Source organism: Mastigoproctus giganteus, chromosome 12, assembly GCF_048544385.1.
Source record: "Mastigoproctus giganteus isolate SK-2022 chromosome 12, ASM4854438v1, whole genome shotgun sequence".
Lineage (NCBI taxonomy): Eukaryota > Metazoa > Arthropoda > Arachnida > Uropygi > Thelyphonidae > Mastigoproctus > Mastigoproctus giganteus.
This window is the reverse complement of record NC_143586.1, coordinates 136845784-136862844: the sequence shown is the minus strand read 5'-3', so window position 1 is coordinate 136862844 and position 17061 is coordinate 136845784. Positions and strand designations below refer to the sequence as shown.

Genomic DNA, 17061 nt, shown 5'->3' with positions numbered 1-17061 from the left:
ACAAATGTGTCCCCAATTCACAAAAAGAAATCAAAGGGTGACAAGGGTAATTACAGACCTGTTAGTCCTGTTATAGACTTGTTAGAACTTCTGTTCCAAGGAAAAGAATGGAATCACTGGTTAAGGAAACAATGCAGGATCATCTACACAAGACTGCAGTTATAGTTAGACAGAGCATGGGTTTGTTAAAGAGAAGTCTTGTCTGACAAATTTGATTGGATTCTATGATGTGGTCAAAGGAACTGGATACAAAGAATAATTTTGATATCATATACGTGGATTTTGGGAACGCTTTCGATACTGTGGCACATGGATGACTGCTGTACAAATTGGAGCAATATGGCATTAAAGACAAGACGATACAATGGATAAAAGAATGGTTGAGTGGGAGAAGACAGAGAGTGGTTAACAATGGACACTGCTCTTCATGGACAAATGTTATTAGTTGAGTCCCCCAGGGTTCGATGTTGGGCCCATTGTTGTTTTTGGTATTTATCAATGATATTGATGAAGGTATATCAGGGTTAATGTCTAAGTTTGCAGATGATACGAATGTTGGCAGGGTTGTTAATGGCAGTAATGATAGTACGCTGCTTCAACAGGATTTGGAAGAGTTGAGCAGATGGGCTGAGAGGTGGCAACTGAAGTTTAGCACTGACAAATGTAAAGTACTGCATATGGGTAGCAGTAACCCCAGAGTAATGTATCAACTGGATGGTACTATGCTCAGGATAGTGTAGAGTGAAAGGGAACTGGCAGTAATTGTGCAGTCAGATATGAAGTTTTCTGAGCAATGCAAAAAGGCTGCAAGAGTAGCTCATGATGTCTTGTCAATGATGTACAGGAATTTTGCTAGCAGGCATAAGGCAGTGATTGTCCCCTTGTGTAAGGCAATGGTCGGGCCACACCTTGAGTACTGTATACAAGTCTGGAAGCCTAATTTAATAAAGATAAAGAGCTGCTGGAATGAGTGAAGAGATGGGCAGTGAGATTGGTGAGTGGAACAAAGGGTTGGTGTTACCAAGAAAGCCTTCAGTTCTGCAAATTACAACTTCTGGAGTCTTGGCACCTGTGAGGTGATCTAATTGAGGTGTATAAGGGCTTGAATGAATTGAGCAAACTCAGTGCTAATGGGATGCTCCCTCTTGCTCAGATTACTCACCTGAGGAGACATAAATTCAAATTGAGGAAAGGCAATTGTAGAATAATGTGCAGAAATTTGCCTTTAGGCAGTAGGTGGTTGATAGTTGGAACAAACTTCCATCTGTTGTAGTGGAGGTCTGCAACTTAAATAAGTTCAAGGCAGAACTGCACAGATATTTGGAGTGAATGGATAAGTGAAATGGGAAGAGTTTTTTTTTTTTTTTTTGGATGATGCTATATAAGCTTGCTTTCTTGCATCGTATGCCTCTACCAATGCTAATGCTAACATATATATATATTTTTTTTTTATATAAACCCCAAACACGAGAGGTATTAGAACCTATAGTACTTAGTACCATGCTTGGATTGAAGGTTGAGAAGACGAAAGAAGATATTTGTTGACATTGAACTTGAACTTCTGTAGACTGTAATTTGCAGGAAATACTTATGAAGGAAGGTTGTTCCAGAAAACGGCAGTTGAATGAATAAACGAGGAAGATGAAAAGTTGGTTCTGTGAGTTTGAAGTTAAACAGTAAATGGATGTTGGCCGGTGGCTGCATGTGTTCAGACTGTTTTGAAAGAGAGAGCGGGAATTATAGAAGCCAATTCAGAAGAACAGTGCCCATGGAAGTATTTGTAGAAGAGGCATGCAGCAGAAACACTGCATCTATGAGAAAGCGAGTGGGGAGAGAGTGTTAGAGATGAATCACTAATTAACCTAACTTCCCTCTTCTGAATGGAATCAAGAAGCCTGAGAGAGGTTTTGGGGGCACCACCCCAGATGTGGGAACAATATTCCATGGCAGGGTGGATTCGCGATTTATACAAAGTAAGAAGAAAAGTAACGCTGAGAGCGACAGAGAAAACCAAGTTTTTTAGATGCAGAGGAAGCAATATTTGTAATGTGCTTGTGCCAAGAGAGATTAGAAGTCAGAGTAATCCCCAAAAGAGATATATCAGTTTGCCTAGAAATCGGAGTGTCACTAAAGATAAGCATAGGAGCAGAAGAATCCTTTTTATGAGATATAAGACAAGACTGAGTTTTAGAAGGGTTAAAATCAACTAATTTATTTTTGCCCCACTGGAGAATTACCTGGAGATTGGCATTTAAGGAATTGGTATCAGAAGTTGAAGCTGATTGAACAGGGCAAGTTTCTCAAAATGGAAAGTGGAATGCAATGTGCTATCATCGGCAAAACTATGGATAGGATTTCCAGTCAATGGAAGAAGGTCATTAATATACAAGAGGAAAAGAGTAGAGGAAAAAACAGAACTTTGGGGGACACCGGCATCAGTGGAGATGTTAGAAGACAGAGAGCCATCTACCATCACCCTCAGTAAGCGATCAGAGAGAAAACTGGATAACCAATTACAAAAAACAATTGGCAAACCATAATCTGGAAGCTTGTTTAGAAGACCTTTATGCCAGACACGATCAAAAGCCTTTGAAATGTCAAGAGCAACTACTTGTGTTTCACCGAACCTTTCCATTGAATTAGTCCATAAATGAGTAACATAAGCCAGAATATCACCAGTGGATCAACACTGACGGAATCCATACTGGCGATCATTGATCAGATGGAAGGTTTCTAGGTAGTTTAAAAGTTGCGGTTAATTGATTTCTCCATTACTTTAGAAAGAGTAGAAATAATTGCAATGGAACGGTAATTGGATGGGAGGGATTTGTCACCCTTTTTAGGAACTGGCTGGATATAAGCAAATTTCTAAGCAGAAGGAAAAGCATCTTTGGAATAAGAAAGTGAAAAAAGGCAGCAAAGAATAGGAGTAAATTCAGGAGCACAGGTTTTGAGAACAAGTGGAGAAATACCATCGGGACCTGGAGCTTTCTTAGCATCAAGATTCGTCAAAATCCTTCTGACATCCTTTTGACGGAAGACCACAGGCAGCATTGAATGGAGCGTGTTGGGAATGGTGGGAGGTGTTTTACCGAGATCATTAATACATGAGTTGGAAGAAAAGGGGGATGCTAGCAGGTCAGCTTACTCCTTGGCTGAAGTGACAACAGAACCATCTGGTTTGGACAGAGGTGGGAGCAGAGATGGGCAAAAGTTGCGGCTAATAGCTTTGGAAAGAGACCAGAATGCTCGGCTACCATTTGGGCAAGAAGCAAGTTTTCTACTCTTAGACTGATTAATAACTGCTTTACAGTTGGTGCGAGCTTTGGTGTAGGCAGAAAATGAAACTGAAGAATTAGAAACAAGCCAATTACGATATGCAACGTTCTTCTCTTGAACAGCCTTAGCACATTTATTGGAAAACCAAGGTTTAGATAAAGGACGAGATTTTAAAGTGGAGTGTGGGATAAAGGATTCCATTCCTGCAAGAATAATTTCACTGACACGATCTGAGGAAATGTTGATATTAGAAGTTTTGAAACAGTAATTCGACCAAGGAAAAGAAGAAAATAAATCTCACAGGTCATCCCATTTTGCATTGTTTTAATGCCAAACAACACGAGGTTCTGAATAGCCATGAGATAAAGGCTCCATTGGAGAAGAGACAATCGCCAAGTTGTGATCTGAAGTGCCTAAAGGGCCTCTCACTTCGACCATGTACTTAGAAGGGTTGTTTGTGAGAAAAAGATCAAGGCTGTATGATTAGGATTGTCCAGTATTCTTGTAGGTAAATAAACAATCTGTGCAAGGTCGTTAGTAATTGCAAAAGCCTCAGCATCTCGACCAGCTGGGTCGGTGTGACTAGAAAACAGAAGCCAGCTGGAGTTGTGAACATTAAAATCACCAAGGAAAATTACGTCACTGTTAGGAAAGTTGGACTGGAGAAAGTCAAGTTGCAAAGAAAGGAAGTCAAAGAGCTCCAAGTGATTAGTGGAGTTGAGAGAACGGTAGAGACAACAAATGAATTTGACACAATGAGGTAGAGAGATTTTAAGCCAGAGAAGATCGAAGAGAGGAGATTCCAAATTGCCACGTCTCTGACAGGGAATATCAGAACGGACATATGCACAAGTACCACCTTTTAGGCAAAAGGAATCATACAGTGAATAATTTGGGCATCTGAGATGAGCAGTAGTTGAATCAACCGATAACTGAGATTCTGTCAGAAAAAGTACAGGGGGTTTGGCAGACTGAAAGTGGAAATGGACATTGTTGAGATTAGAATTGAAACCATGTATATTTGTGAAATGAATTAGGAAGTGTTTGGGAGGTTTAGATCTTTTATAATTTACTTTACAAATTTGTACTCTTCAAATGTGCTACCTGCAGAGGAGGTAGCACATTTGAAGACAGTGTAAGCAAGCAATTCCCCTTCCTCCAAGCTGTTGAAATTATTCTTTGAATCGATGTGATGTAATGTAAAATATGTACTTAAACAACCTGAGGTTTTTAATTGTTGAGAAAGTTGGACTGGTAGAGTCCAACTTTCTCAGTACCTGCTTTTAAACCCTTAGCTGTTTACTCTAACCTAAAACTATTAGTTTGTTTAACCCACATGCAGGCGTGCATTAAGTTTCAAAAAAATAAAAGTTAAAAATTTTAACTTAAAAATGAAGCATGTGCTAAAGTGATATAATATGTTTGTGAAATTTTACTGTTTTCCTGTTTACTTTTCTCCTGTTTGTATTTAGTCATCATACCTAACAGTTAATGGCATTGTTATTTAATGGTCTTAAAAATCAGTGTTGAATTTCATAATTGTAGTACTCAATGCAGGATGTCTCCCTATTGTCATAAATTCAGATGCAGAGTATGAATTACAATTCTTGTTGTGAATAGTTGGCAGAGATTTGTAATATCCATTGGTAGACTCTGTCAGCAGTCTCATAACACGATATACCAGGGGTGGGCAATATCTGGCCCACGGTCCTTTTCAAAATATATATATAATAAGTGGCCTGCTGAAGGATATATATCATGAAATTATTTTTCTTGTAATTTTTAATATTTTTGCTGTTATTAAATTGTTTTTAACATTTCGATTGCACAATGTCTGATGAATCATTTGAATTTGTGCCATATATCACAACTCAAGTAAGCAAGCATTGCTTCTGGCAACACTTGTAAGCAGGCATAGACTTGTACGGAGTCAGTAGTGGTCCCCAGACTCTCGGCTCTGCAGAATGTGATTACAGTGCAAGTGTATCATGCATTTCAACTGCAAATGTCAATGAATAATCTACGGATAAAAGTAAATAATTTGGAGAGGATTTACTATTTTATTTTTATGAAGGTATTTATTGAAACCACAACACATAATTGAGAATCTGAGATTATTAAGGTTTTATAAAGTCTTTGACATTATAATAATTTTGATTGATATTTTTTTATATAATTTTATACTATAATTGTATTTTTGTAATTTTATCTTGAATTTTTATTTTGTTTTCTTATTAATAAAATTAATTATATGTACGAGTATGTATAAATATTACAATAAATAACATAAAACTGTTTATGACAATTTTTTCATTATACGCCATTTTAATAATCCTAAAAATCATAGAAAACTAAAACAAAAATTTTGGCCCACAAAATTTACCTCACACATTTTATTTGGCCCACCATTTAAAAAGGTTGCTCACCCCTGTTATATACTGGGGATCTACGGATCCCCAGTATATAACAGGGGTGAGCAACCACATTTCTCACTGTTGACAGTGAAAAATGTGGAAACTGCCATTCATGAATATGGAATTATTTTAATAATAGTAACTGGATGTAGAGTATCCTCAGCATCTTGTACTTTCCAAAATTTGGAAGCATTGTGTGTCAGAAACAGAATTGTTCACAAACAGTATGATTATTAATTTCAGATTATTTTTCTGTTACATGAAATTTGATTGGGAGTTGCAATCACTTATGATAAGTGAAGGTGAATGAGGGATAAGAAAAAAGAAATAGTGTGCAGCATCACATATTCTGATTGTTGGCTAATCAACTAATTTCTTGAGAATCATGGGGAAGTTTTCTGTAGTGATAAAAGGCTTTTAGTCGGTCAAGTCTTGCCATTTATTTTGCTTTATTGTAACTCTGGGAAGTGTTATAATGTTATGAGTAACAAATTTTGCAAGCATTATATCATTAAAATCATTATATCCAAGTTTGACTATATTTTAATTTTACACAAAATTTATTTATTAACTTGAAGCCAGACATTCGGGATCTCTACAACCCAAGCAAATTTTAGCAATTTCATGCCCTTCTTCTAATTCATCCACATAGCTGAAATTCCCAATACCTTTCAAAAAAGTGTTTTCTTTAATTTCTTTGTTTGTCAGAAAATTTCGTAAGTTACTATTGGTATTTGCACAAACAGGAAAATGCAGGATCAAATATGAATTTCTAATGTGCCTAACTATTTCTTTGTGCAAAATTTATAAAATAGTGCATGCTCTTCGCAACACATTGTTTTTGACATTCCTTCTCTGGTGTATTTTGCATCTGTTAATAAAATATCAAGGAAATTAATCTATTGGAAGATGCATTATAAATTACAAAAACTGGTGTCAAATAGAAAACACTACATTATACACTGGATAAAAGAAGTTCTCATTACTTACATAGAATTGCATTTTTGAAAACAATAGTACACTATTACATTTAACCGCAGGTGCTTACATCTGGTGTACGGGCTTGGCACACCTAGGGCCCTGAGCTGGATATCATCATTCTTCTTTTTCTTGGTGATTCCCTTCTACTTTTGTCTCTCTCTCAGGGTAACCTGCAGATTTTTTTTTTTTTTTTTTTTTGGCTGGTGCAGCATAAGCCTCAGGCTTCCTTGCACCATGTAACTACTACTAATAATAATAAAAATTCTTAGTTGTGTATTTGACCTTGTCACAAAATTTCAAAAAAAAAATCTGTTAAGTGCTGTGTTCAAAACTGGTGCATTGAAATCTTTACAACCAATTTGGTTTGTGCTCAAAGAAAAATCTGTGCGCTACTCTCAATGGTTTTTTTTTTTTTCCTTCCAAATGATTGTACATTCCTTCTTCAGTGTATTTGCATCTAGTAATGGAATTTCAAGGAAATCTATTTATTGGTAGTTTTGTTATAACCCATTTTAAAATTGCAGTCATGGTGAAATAGAATAGAATGTATGCTGAATTATTTTTATTATTAGTATTTGTTATTGTTTTGTCTAAATCAATGATGCTACAAATTATATTTTCACATTGCAAACTAGGTAATTTAATTGACTAGAAGAAGAAAAATCAGTGAGAAAATTTCATAAATGCCCATGTTATTCAGTATTTAAATTCAGTGGGTGTCAGCCTTGCACATCTGAAGGCAGGTATCAGTAATTTTCACACACTTGTTGACTGGATAAAAATATATAAAAATATCAGTTATGCATTTAGAAGCGATTGTAGCATACAATTTTCATATATTCATATCACACTGGCCAGTGAACTTTATGTAAAATACTCATATATTTAAAAGAGTAAGAGATTATCTCAATCTTTTGCATAGAATGCTTCCAGTCAATGTTCTCCAAATGTAAAATGAATAAAATAAACAGATAAAATGATTTTAATGAATTCTTTCACTCATATGACCAGTCCAACCCACAACAGAATCGAAAGCTGAGAGCCCCAACCCAACCCCGAAACACATCAAACTAACTCAGGGAAAGTCACAAGTACGAGAAGATATTTTGTCAGAATAATTAAAATAGTTGAAGTCGGGAAAACCATATACAAGAATAAATAATTAAAATGGATTATAAAATATGTTTATAAAATTTGGCTGAAGGATTTTAAAATTTGGATAAACACATTGATGTACAAATTAAAACGAAATTTACTGTATTTTCCTCCTTAAGCAGACAACACTTTTCAACTATTCATCTCGATCACAGGTCAGAAATAATGCAAAGTCTCTCTCTCTCTCTCTCTCTCTCTCTCTCTCTCTCTCTCTCTCTCTCTCTGTGTGTGTGTGCGTGTGTGCATACACTAAGTTCTTAAAAAGACTTATTGATCCAACAAGTCAGTCAAGCAGTTAATAACTCCAAAAATCTTCGGTTACTCAGATTGAATAAGAATGAAGTTATAGAATTAGCATTAGCATTAGTAGAGGCATTTGATGCAAGAAAGCAAGCTTATGCAGCATCAGCCAAAATAAAAAAAAAAAAAAAAAATCCACTTCCACTTCACCCCTCTGTTCGTTCAAAATACCTGTCCAGCTGAGCCTTAAACTTATTTAGACTATCAACCTCCACCACAAGGGATGGAAGTCTGTTCCACCAACCAACCACCCTCTGGCTAAAGGCAAATTTCCGCACGTCTATCCTACATCTGTCTTTCCTCAATTTGAATTTATGCCCTCTCAGGTGATTTTTCTGAGCTAGAGGAAGAATCCCATCAGCATTGAGCATGCTTAAACCATTCAAGGCTTTATACACCTCTATCAGATCACCTCGCTGGTGCCTAGTTTCCAGACACTGTAATTTGCAAAACTTAAGCCTTTCTTCGTAAGAGCACCCCTTTGTTCCATTCACTAATCTTGTCGCCCTTCTCTGTACTCGTTCCAGCAGCTCTACATCCTTCTTGAAATGAGGCCTCCAGACCTGTATACAGTACTCTAGGTGTGGCCTGACCATCGCCTTATACAATGGAATAATCACCTCCTTATCCCTGCTGGAAAAATTCCTGTATATCATTGACAATACTCCATGGGCTACTCTTGCAGCCCGTCTGCACTGCTCAGAGAACTTCATATCTGCCTGCACAACCACCCCCAAGTCCCTTTCATTCTCTACCACTGTCAGTTGATACGTTGCTCTGGGGTTGCTGTTTCCCATGTGTAGTACTTTACATTTGTCAATGTTAAACTTCATTTGCCACCTCTCAGCCCATCTGCTCAACCTTTCCAGATCCTGTTGCAGCAGCATAGTGTCAGTAGTGTCCTTGACAACCCTGCCAACCTTCGTATCGTCTGCAAACTTGGACATTAAGCCCGATATACCATCATCAATATCATTTATAAATACAGAAAACAATAATGGACCCAACACTGAGCCCTGAGGGACTCCACTAATAACATCAGTCCACGATGAGCAGTGTCCATTGATTACCACTCTCTGTCTTCTCCCCCTCAACCACCCCTTTATCCATAGCAGCAATTTGCCTCCAATGTCACACTGCTCCAATTTGTGTAGCAGTCTTCCATGTGTAACAGTATCAAAAGCCTTTCTAAGATCCAAGTATATAATATCAAAGTTATTCCCTGCATCCAGTTCTTTTGTGACTGCATCATAGTATCCAATCAAGTTGGTCAGGCAAGACCTCCCCTTAACAAAACCATGCAGTGTCTGAGCTATAACTGAAGTCTTGTCTAAATGATCCTGCAGTGCTTCTTTAACCAGTGCCTCCATTAATTTTCCTGGAACAGAAGTTAAGCTCACAGGTCTATAATTACTTGTGTCAGCATTTGATCCTCCTTTGTGAATTGGGGTCACATTTGCACATTTCCAGTCTATGGGTACCTCCCCTGAGTCCAAGGAAGCTCTCATAATTATGGCTAAGGGTTTGCTTACTTCCTTTGCTGCCTCCTTTAATATAACTGGATAGATCCCATCCACCCCGGGTGCCTTTCTTGTGTTTATCTTCAACAGTTTCTCCTCCACTTTACTCCCAGTTATTTCAAGATTCTGTAGCTTACTGCTAGAGTTGAATACACCTCTGACATTCCCCTCGCTGAATAACTCCTCATGTGTGAATGTCGATGCAAAATATTCATTTAGTTTGTTAGCTACCTGAGCAGGATCATCAACACTTGACCCATCAATATCAAGTGGACCAATCTGATTCATCCCCTTCCTTCTAGAGTTTACATAAGTAAAGAACTCTTTGCTGTTTTTCTTTGCATCCCTTGCCAAGGATTTCTCGTAATCTGCCTTCGCCTGCCTAACCTCCTTTGTAACTTGGTTGCATATCAACTTGTATCTATCATAGGCTTCTGTGTCATGTGTTAATTTGTATGTATCCCATGCATTTTTCTTCTCTGCCATATGCCTCATTAGTTCATCTGACATCCATTTTGGCCTAAACCTTGAACAATATTTCTTAGTTGGTATGTAAAGCCTAGTAGCTTCCAAGATAAGTTCTTTGAATGCTTCCCATTTTGAATTTGCTGTTGGTAACATCATCAGTTGGTCCCACTGTATAGAATTTAAATACTGTCTCAGTCCATCGTAGTCGCCTTTACGAAAGCAATAATTGTGTAAGGAAGAATTGTGTAATCTTAGGAGAAACAAACATATTGTCGTCCAAAGAGCAGACAAAGGGTACACGGTAATTATCCCAAATAAATCAGACTGTATTAACAAATTGGACTCTATTATATCGGACAGTTCAACTTACATGGAGATCGACCCATCTATATTTATGAATTTAGTAAATCAATATAAAAAAAAAAAGTAAAGTGCAGCCATTATCAACCCACTGCAGGGTGGAAGCCTCCTCATGCTGAGGGAAATGGACCATAATCTGCCACGCTGGTCCAGTGCGGGTTGGCAGATCGACCGTATTCAGCAGTCAGGGGCTTGAACCCCGGTCTACTCAAAGAGCATGTGCTACTGCACTCCCGCTCCTGCCCACTCGGCTACGGAGGCATCAAATCAATATAACCAAACACTAAATTCATACCATAAGAGTGATTTTTATTTCTATGGCTGAGCTAAAAGAGCTGAAAGCTAAGACTTGTAATATTCCTGTACTATTTGGACAAGTTAAACTCCATAAACCCGGTTTTCCCATATGCCCAATTGTATCCTACAAAAAGTCAGCATTTTCACACTTAGCTACATACTTATATAACATCATAAAATCTTTTAAACAGATGATAAAATTCAGTATAAAAAACTATTACACCCTATTTAACAGTCTTAGAGATGTCAAGCTTCATGGTAATGATAAATTATTTTCGTTAGATGTCACTTCCCTGTACACTAATGTAAATGTAAACTACGCTCTTGATGTAGTTTGGGAATTGTTAAACAATGATACTATCATGATTAATCACTCTAAATTACCTAAAAAAGAAATTTTCCATTTAATCAAGCTTCTACTTGAAGCTAATTATTTTGCTTTTAAAGACACAATATACAAGCAGATTTTCAGATTACCTATGGTTTGAGCCTGAGCGGCCTAATAGCAGAGATCTATCTTGCTAATATCGAGCATATACATTTAACACCGTTTCTCCCCCACATTGCTTACTGTGGGAGATACCTTGACAATGTACTCATTATAATGGATTATGACACCACTCAGGACATTCTGCAGACATTTAACAACATTCATACGAGACTACATTTTACATTGGAGGAAGAACATATAGAAACAGATGCTCTAAATTTCTTAAATTTCACTTTTACACGAGATATGCAAAAAATGCAATTTAATATTACCAAAAACCCACCAATACAGGGATGTTCCTGCACTACAGAAGTTATCATCCATTTACTTATAAATGGTCCATAATATTGAACCAGTTCCTTAACGCTCACAAATATTCTGCTTCTGAACCTACCTTAAATTTAGAAATTGATATATTAACCAATAGGTTTTTAAATAGGGGCTATCCACTTTCCATTATTAATCAAATCGGATTATGAGCTAAAAATAAGTCAGAAAATACAATACCTAGTAATGAAACCAATAAAAAATACTTTATTTCTATTCTGTACGTCGAACGATAGTATAGGCAACTCAATAAACTCTTCAAAGATACAGAATTCAAAATTGTAACCAGGCCTATGCAGAAGCTCCATAATATATTGAGAAATCACACAGTTCTTCCTTCTCTCTCTCGATACAAATAAATGATCTTGTATACAATATTTCTTGTGGTCAGTGCAATTCATCATATTAAGGGGTGACTCTGTGCACTCTCAATTTACGCATGAAACAACAAGCTGCTTCAGTCCGCACATTGCATGCAAATGCATCGGAATTGGCATTTCATGCCATCAGTGAAGGCCACCTATTCCTATTTAATGAAGTGGAAATCTTAAACATATAACATAATTACATAAAATTATTGATCGCTGAGACTTTTGAAATGAAGCTTCACTCAGATTCTATCAACGTGCACCGTCCTTACCTAATTTTGGATTTCTGGTCTTTTTTTTATGCATGTGCCAATACAAATAATATCTCCATTTAAGAACTTATCACACACACTTCATGTTATTTCCGACCTGTGATCAAGACAAATAGTCAAAAAGTGTTATCTGCTTAAAGAGGAAAAAGCTGGTCATATCTGTAAATTTCGTTTAATTTGTATGTCAATGTGTTTAGCCAAATTTTATAATCATTTAGCCAAATTTTATAAACATTTTATAATCCATTTTAATTATTTATTCTCATATATGGTTTTCCGACTTGAACTATTTTAATTATTCTGACAATGTCTTCTCACACTCATGGTTTTTCCTGAGTTGGTTCGTTGTGTTTCGATTCCGTTGTGCATTGAATTGGTCATGTCTCTATGAGTGAAAGAATTCATTAAAATCATTTTATCCATTTATTTTATTTGATTTATATTTGGAGAACATTGACTGGACTCATTCTACGCAAAAGATTGAGGTAATTTCTTACTATTTTAAATATATTGTTACAACGTAGAAGTTATTGAGCCTAGTAGCTCTGTGTTTTTTCCAAATCTTATAATATACTAATGTGTATTTTAATTAGAAAAAAAAAAAATAACCACAACTTTATATGATTTATAGCTGAGGTCTTGTTCTGTCAGGATAAAGATTTATTTTAAATTGCTGTCTAATCAGTTTTTGGCTTAACTCTTCTTAGATATAGGAGATATCTGGAAAACATCAGGTTTTCTCCTGTGCTCTGTGTTTCTCTTTTATAGCTTTACAAAAGCTTGGAAATCTAATCCAGGTGTAATTCACACAGATCAGGACCAAAAGTTTAGGGTAAGTAGTTAGTTTACCATTTTTGATAATTACACTAAGGTACTTCAGGTACCAAATTCATGTTCTTGGTCCTTGAGGCTGTCACAGAAATTCTCTCAGGTATGCCAAGCTGGACTTGCTACCTTGGAATCTAAAATGCTGATTGAACTGATAGAACCACTTAGCCAAAATTAGGTCCACTTGACTCCTCTGCAAGCCAAATCCTGTGCTTGCACCTTCGCAGTGGTGGAACTGTTAGTAACCATGGGAATAATCCCATGTGCAGGTCCTGAAATATGGCACCTAGCATACTGAAAGTGACCACCCAGGTGCAAACCAATGTAAGCAGGGATCGAGGTGTGGCACCCACACTACACAAAGAAATGCCACCCCTCTCTGTTACCAGGCAATATTATATGATAAATGACTCTCATCATTCAGTATAATACCACCACTTTGTTTAGTGGAGGGTTGAACTCATGTTTAGTCTCCAGGACAAACCTCTGGCAGCCCCCTTCCTCCATCTCTTCCGATTAGTGTGTACCTGGGGACATTGTCAAGGAGCTCTGTATATTCTTACCATGTGTACACCATATCCAAAAATTTCATTACTTCATATAGCATGTCCTCACCACATTTTCTTACTATTGAATACATCAATAGTCATCAAATTAATAGAACAAAGTTATCTGAAAAAAGATCTAAACCTCCCAAACACTTCCTTGTTCATTTCACAAATATATGTGTCTCAGTTCTAATCTCAATGATGTCCATTTCCAATAAGTCTGCCAAATCCCGTGTACTCTTTCCAACAGAATCCCAGTTATTGGTTAATTCAACCACTCCTCTTCTCAGTTGTCTGAATTATTTGATGTATGATTCCTTTCCTTCAAAGGTGGTAGTTGTGCATATATCAGTTCTAATATTCCCTGTGTGAGACTTGGATAACTGATAATATTTGGTCCATATTTGGATGCAATATTTGAAATTGCTCATCTCATGTCATCTTCTGGATCAGGTCTGGAAGGCTTGATCCAGACATGAAGAAATTTCAAAAGGAAAGGGAATCACAAATCCAATACAACATTTTTTTCTGAAGATACATAATCATATTGAAAAATTCTTAATTAGCATTGTTAGGTGGGTGGCAATAACATCCCTAAATTGTAAAATGTCAATATTATTGCTATTAACAAAATCAGAAAAACATTGGGAGCATTTCAGTATTATTACGTTCAAATTCATTTTCCAAAGGTTAAGTTTATTTTTGAAAGCTTCTGCTGAGTATTAATATATTTATTCCCTATCCTTGAAGACTTAAATTTAAATCATTAAGTTTTTCAAATACTGTGTATATCAACAAGGTAGCTAAGTTTTACAAGCCATTTTTAAATTGTAAAACAGTTGAGCAAGGTTCTGATCTGTATCTGATAAAAACAATAAAACTTCATGTTTGAGGCCAAAAAGATGGCGCAACGCTTTACCACTGGACAGCCACCTCACTTTCATATATAAAAGAAGCGTTTTATTAGCGGATCCCATTTCATTACAAAGTATAGTGAAAAGTCTGCTATTTAAGCTTCTACTTTCAGTAAAGTTGATCACACTTACTGCATCTTTCAAAACGTCGTGCAAATCAGTTTGCATTTCCTTCGCTACTAATACTTCTCTATGTATAATGCAGTGATTAAAAACTATATATGGAGCAATTTCCTTTGCTTTGCCTTTTAAACCTTTATTTTCTCCAGTTAATGCAGCCATCAGTACAAATCGCAACATAGTTGTTCCATGTTAGATTACCGTATTTCCCCATGTATAAGACGCTCCCATGTATAAGACACACCTTAATTTTGGGACCCGAAATTTGAAAAAAAAATGTATTACATAAAGTTATTGAACTCAAGTTTTATTCATCATAAAATTCATACAACTCATCACTGTCAAAACTCCCATCCATTAGCTTGTCCTCATCTGTGTCTGATGACGAATCACTGTCTTAATATATTGCCTCGTCCTCAGTTCCATCTATGGCATTTGAAATGCCACATTTCTTAAATGACTTGACAACGATCTCAATCTTGATATTATCCCAGGATCTTTTCACCCAGGTACAAACTTCTCCTATAGTTGGTTTCTTTACTCTTCCTGCTGGTGTCAAATTGTCCCCAGAAGACTTCATCCATTGGTTCCATTCGTCTCTCATGTCAGCCTTGAAGGATTTGTTAATGCTGACATCAAGTGGTTGGAGCTGGGATGTCAAGGTATGACGGCAAGTTTTGTTTTTTGCTCTGCAGCAATCTTATTTGTATTTTTTGTTATGTGTGCCCTGAACTGATCAAGCACCAATAGGGCAGGTTTGCATAAGAGCCCACCTGGTCTCCTGCTCCAAACTTTCTCAAACCAGATCTTCATCCCATCCTGATCCATCCAACCCTTGTCATGAACGTGGACAATCACTCCTCGAGGAATGTCTTCTTTTGGCATTGTTTTGTGTTTAAAAATCAGCATAGGAGGCAGCTTGGTTCCGTCAGCACAACAAGCTAGAACAACTGTATAATGGCTCTTTTCATGTCCACTTGTCTTCACAGTTACAGTTTTCATCTCCTTCTTATCAACAGTTCTGTTACTTGGGACATCAAATTGAAGGGGGACTTTGTCCATATTTGCAATTTGTCCCAACTCAAACTGATGTGTCTTCCGACATTGAATGACAAAACGATGAAATTCAAGGACCTTCTGCTCATAGCTTTCAGGCATCTTTTGGGCAAGTCTGGTGCATGTACGCATGCTTAGTCCATTCCGTTTCATGAACCTGAAGCACCAATTGTGTCCTCCTTTGAAATCAGTAACTTCTTTTTCATCAGCAATTCTTCTTGCCTCATGCTGAACCACCTTTGTGGACACAGGAATTCCAATTGCCCTTTGCTCCTCAATCTATATCTTCAATTCCTTCTCTAAATTAGGTCATTTTGCTGACTTGCCTCTAATGGCCTTCTTCTGCCGTGGCGTTTTCAGTAGGGTTTCTTCTTCCCGTAGCTAGTCTCGGATTGTTTTCTCAGTTGGAGGAGGACCAAACTTACGTTCAGCAGCACGATTTCCATTCACTTTTGCAAACTGGATCACTTTTAACTTGAATTCAGCACTGTATGAAAATCTTTTCTGAGCCATTTCTGGGCAGAGTATGGCCAAACGTAACCTAATATACTGGTAACAAGTGTGAAACAATGAGTGCAAAGACAACAAGCGCGAAAAAGCGGGAAATGCAAGTAAGAAAAAATCTACAACCACTGTATAAGACGCACCCAGTTTTTAGACCCCAAATTTTTTGAAAAAAGGTGCGTCTTATACATGGGGAAATACGGTATTTGTCTGAAAGAAAATATTTATAACATCAGAAACCTTCTGGCCTGTCATTCTTCCTTCTATAGCTTTTCAAAATACAAAATCCTCCAAAATCCCCCTCGTAGCAGTATCCAACATATACAATAAGTTGAGCAAAGATTGAAATATTTGTGGATTCATCTAACTGTATTACAAAAATTGGACTTCCTCTCAATCGATTTAATAAATTGAATTTTTTGTTGTCCTGTAACTGTAATATGCCTCGAAACTCTCTCTCTGGACAGAGGATGGTTTTTAAATTGTTGCTGTACTTTTCTCTATGCATAATTGAAATAATTTTTATTGCAGCAAGGAGAATGCACCAAATTACAAAGCAGAATAAAGCTTGCGTGCAACCAGGGCTGACAGAACATGGTAAGCAGGGCCTAGAGGCACCAATGTCTGGGGGTGCTGAAATTCAAAATTTTTATTATCATAATATTTAATAAAAGTATCTCAAGGGTACCAAATACATTTCTACCTAGGGGGCACCAAAAACCATAGCCCCACGCCTGCATGCAACACACTTGCTATGTGTATTTACTGCTACCACACATTCGCATCTTTGGCCTTTAGGCAATTTGAGAATTTCTGCTGTAGGAAGCATGAGTTAATAGCTAAAGAAGGGATTAATTGAG

The 17061-nt window shown here is 36.9% G+C and overlaps 1 protein-coding gene across 1 annotated transcript in view; it reads left to right on the top strand.

Annotated features, from left to right (window-relative positions):
* The window catches only part of Hip14 (palmitoyltransferase Hip14), a 329449-nt gene that overhangs the window by 154372 nt on the left and 158016 nt on the right, over positions 1–17061 (top strand). Inside the window, exon 9 of the mRNA XM_090386835.1 lies at positions 12939–13063. Within this exon, the coding sequence (XP_090242961.1) occupies positions 12939–13063 (125 nt within the window). The remainder of the gene's footprint in view (positions 1–12938; positions 13064–17061) is intronic.